Source organism: Halyomorpha halys, unplaced genomic scaffold, assembly GCF_000696795.3.
Source record: "Halyomorpha halys isolate HHAL.00 unplaced genomic scaffold, Hhal_1.1 Scaffold2443.1, whole genome shotgun sequence".
NCBI classification, from domain to species: Eukaryota; Metazoa; Arthropoda; class Insecta; order Hemiptera; family Pentatomidae; genus Halyomorpha; species Halyomorpha halys.
Window position 1 is genome coordinate 30,324 of NW_027107286.1, and position 3,847 is coordinate 34,170.

Genomic DNA, 3,847 nt, shown 5'->3' on the forward strand with positions numbered 1-3,847 from the left:
CTCCTCGACTGTAAAACTGATCCCTTCCTCACCTACCATTGCGTCTTTTAACTCCCTTTCTCCCCTTTACTTCTCATTCGCCCCCACTTCCGATCCTTGTCTTATCATTGGCCCAATATAGCTCCCCCACTCTTTAACTTATAGTCAAGAGGGGTGGCTAGGTCATTGGCCTTTCGGTTCGTTCTGGGGTGGTGTCTCATTAGATCCTGCATCCAAGCGCTTAGCTCTCTATGTCCTGGAGATAAGGACTGGGCGAGGGGTGTGCATGTGTGAGATAAGGGCTCTCTATGTTCTTGACCAAGGTCTACAGCCTCGGCTGGGGTCCCCTGGTGTGTCTACCTCTCTGGTCCCAGTTGGTATCTATGTATATATATATCACTTTTAATATGTTTCATATGCTAGGTCAATGCCTTTGGTATGAACCCCTAATCAGGCACGACATCCCGCGAAAAGAACTTACATTAAATTCCAATTTCTCTTTTTTTCCCAGCTGGTAGTTCTACCGGCATACAAATATATCAATAATTTTGTATATTTTCTGTTAATATTGCCGCTAACTGTAAGACTGAGCCTTTCTATTTTCAGTAATGTGATTTCTTTTTTTTTTCTCATCTGGACACCTACAGGGTTTCTTATTTTAAACCATGAGCTAAGGCAAGAAGATCTTAGATCTTTTGCGAAATCTGGATTCTTCAGCCTCTGATAGAAGGGCTACAATTTACTATTTAAATTTCAAATTGCATTGAAAATATAAGTATAACGATTTTAGTCATCATTACATCCAATTATATATTAAACAAACGGAACAAATTTTCTAGATAATAAAGTAGGGCACTCCTGCCGAATCAATAATACATATAAAAATAATGTTTGTATATGAATATAAATATTAATTTTAGTTAATAACTATTGATTCTAAATAAAATAAGTTAGTGATTAAATTACTGTTAATTTTTTAATGTAATAAAAGTAACCAATAAGAAAATAGATATAATTTTACATACAACCGTTATATAGCCAGGTTCGAAATCGTCCAAGAGATACAATCTAACCGAAAAGTAGTAGGCAACCAGATAGCACAAGCATAATTGGAAATAGTTCAATGCTTTGCCCACAGAGATCACTGCAGCATGTTTTAGCCCATACGTATTGGCCATCTTTAATGTATTTTTGTACCTGAAGTGGATGAAAACATGGATTAAATATCTTACGTTAGGTTTTATTTGATTAGCTTAAAAATATAGCTGCAACAGATTAATAAAAAAATCAAAACTTTATTCAAGCTTGTGTTTTTACTGTTGGTTTATTTATCTTTAATGAAGGGTTATATCTTGACAATGCAGATGAGGAGTTTTCTATCAAAAGTTAATATCCACCACCCAATGATTAATTTTTTTTTGAAAATTAAAATTCTACAACCCAACTTTGTATCCAGTTTATGGAAACATTGAAATTGTTTTTTGTAAAATTGGCGTTAAAAAAAGTTTAGCTTATTCACATTAGATAAGTTATACTCGTAATATAACCTTTACATCATTGTTCATATTTAATACTTTTTTTTCTATTTTTCCATACCCCCTATTTCTGAAATTTATATTTATTGACCTTTTATCAATTCTGGATATTTTAAGTTTTCTCGCCATCTGTCCCGATACCTGGCCAAGGTGGAATATCTTTCAAAGAACCTTTCACACTATCCCTGGATATGTACATACCTGTATTTATTTGCCTCATGAGTCCCTTATCAAAGCAATTAACACTTTAGTGTACGGCAGTTTTTGACGAAGGGCAGAAGCCATTAACAGGTAAAGATCGATATACCCTGTGATCGGCAGTGGGTTCCCATCCCCTCTCAGGACCTAGGAGAGACGCTCACCTAGGGGTCGTTGTAACTTATACCCAATGAGAAATAGGATTCCAAAAAGGCGACGCCCCTTTTAGGATCAAGTGGGGAAAGAGACAGAAGCAGGAGAGGGAACAGAAGTAAGAAGACGGGCTATAGAAGAGCATTGAATTGGAGAAGTCCTAAGAAGGGCTCTTCAGAAATGGAACTCCACGACTAGGCGACACCGATGGCCACGACAACGCTCACGGCATGAATCATCCAAAGCAGGTGCTATTAAGATGTATTAGGTAACAATTCATAATGTAATAATCATATTTTAGGGCAAATATTTATCTGAATCATTTCAATCATTTCAAAACATCATTGTAAATAAATATTTAGTTCCTTTATATAGTTTATTTACTATCATATTACACAATACCACCCCTTATTATGTTATATAATTAATGGTAAAAACATTTTATAAATATAAAGGTATTTAATTGTTAAACTGGTAAACACACAAAAAGCTACTGGAAAAGAATCTAATTGTAATATTAGTTTTGGAGGACTCAATATAAATTAATTAATTAACTTATTTTGGATAATTGCCTTCAGCGATTATCCTGGCATCCCGAGACAGTACATAGCAATATATATTTCGATTTCACACAATCATAAATATTTAAAAACATTAAAGAATTTGTTGAATAACTAAAGGATTAAATAGGTAAAATAAATAAATCCGATTCAAACGGAAAAAGTCAAGACCGACAGATCTTTCCCGATTGCATTACTGCTTAGTTATCTTTTGTTTAACTGTTGCAGAGATGGGCAAAAATTATCTATAGTTGAAACTAATTGCTAAAGTTACCATGGAAACGACCCTTATTCATGAATGAACCATTGATTAATAAATATCGTATCCATGACAATTTTAGCTATAAGTTTCAACTATAGCAATTTTTTCCCAACACTGAGCGGTTGTATTCTTGGCAAGAACAAAATTTATGTTCATTATTCACTCCTAGATAAACACTAAAATACAAATTTTTATAGCAAAATAAAAATTCTCGTACATAATTTTCCCCTTTTCTGTTCTTTGGATTTTTTTTTCTCCTGAAAATCACTAACATCGCGATAACTTCAACACGAACCTACCAAACTTCACAAACTTTGGGAACTTTTGGATTCGTAAGTGAAAGTTGTACGATGTGCGGCCTGTATTAGATATTTAATGATAATCTTCCAAAAGTGGATGAATCGGCTTTTGATAAGAAACTCCTCAATTGTACAAATCTATATTTGATCACATCATACCTTTCACTTTCTCTACATTCGCCACCATAAGCGGCCACAGTATGGGTGTTCATCAGTACTTCACTAGCTATTTTTGTGCATTTTATATTGTACTGATGTCGTGATTCCCCCTTCTTTTTTATTATCTAAAAAAAAAAATTTAATTCAATAAAATAATAAGCATACATTGGTGAAGCATAAAAAACATGAAACATGCAACCAATTGTAGAAATTTTAAAAATATAAATTTCACAGCACTGGCCTACCACGGCATAAAATTAAACCGCAAATTAAACTTTTGAAAACCCCAAAATAATAGATACAGCACAGAAAAAGTAGAAGGTTTCTGGAAGGTTTACCAAAAACATCCAAAACATAGTAAACTACAAAACAGACACTAAACACTTAAATACACACTACGCCGACATTATAAATAGACTAAACATATAAATATAAAAATCAGAGGAAATAAGTGGGTTTATAAAAGTCAAATCATAGAAAAAAATCACTATGTTTAATTCAAATTACACAATACCCCAAACATATTTCCTTATAATCCGCTCCTACCTCACTGATAGAACCTTTAGTTACTTCTATATATCTTATTCTATATATCTTCTATATATCTTAGTTACTTCTATGTATCTTATAGTTACTGATAGAACCTGTACTTTACTAGAAAGTAAATCATAACCTAGCCTACTCATCTCTCTTATCTCAGTC

General features: G+C 33.3%; 1 protein-coding gene across 1 annotated transcript in view; it reads right to left on the bottom strand.

The window, feature by feature from the left end:
- Window positions 1-1,053: 1,053 nt before the first annotated feature.
- The window catches only part of LOC136795348 (ATP-dependent translocase ABCB1-like), a gene marked incomplete at its 3' end in the record, with an annotated part of 7,813 nt that continues 5,019 nt past the window's right edge, over window positions 1,054-3,847 (bottom strand). The window contains 2 exon segments of the mRNA XM_067045564.1: window positions 1,054-1,176; window positions 3,146-3,270. Of these exon segments, the coding sequence (XP_066901665.1) occupies window positions 1,054-1,176; window positions 3,146-3,270 (248 nt within the window).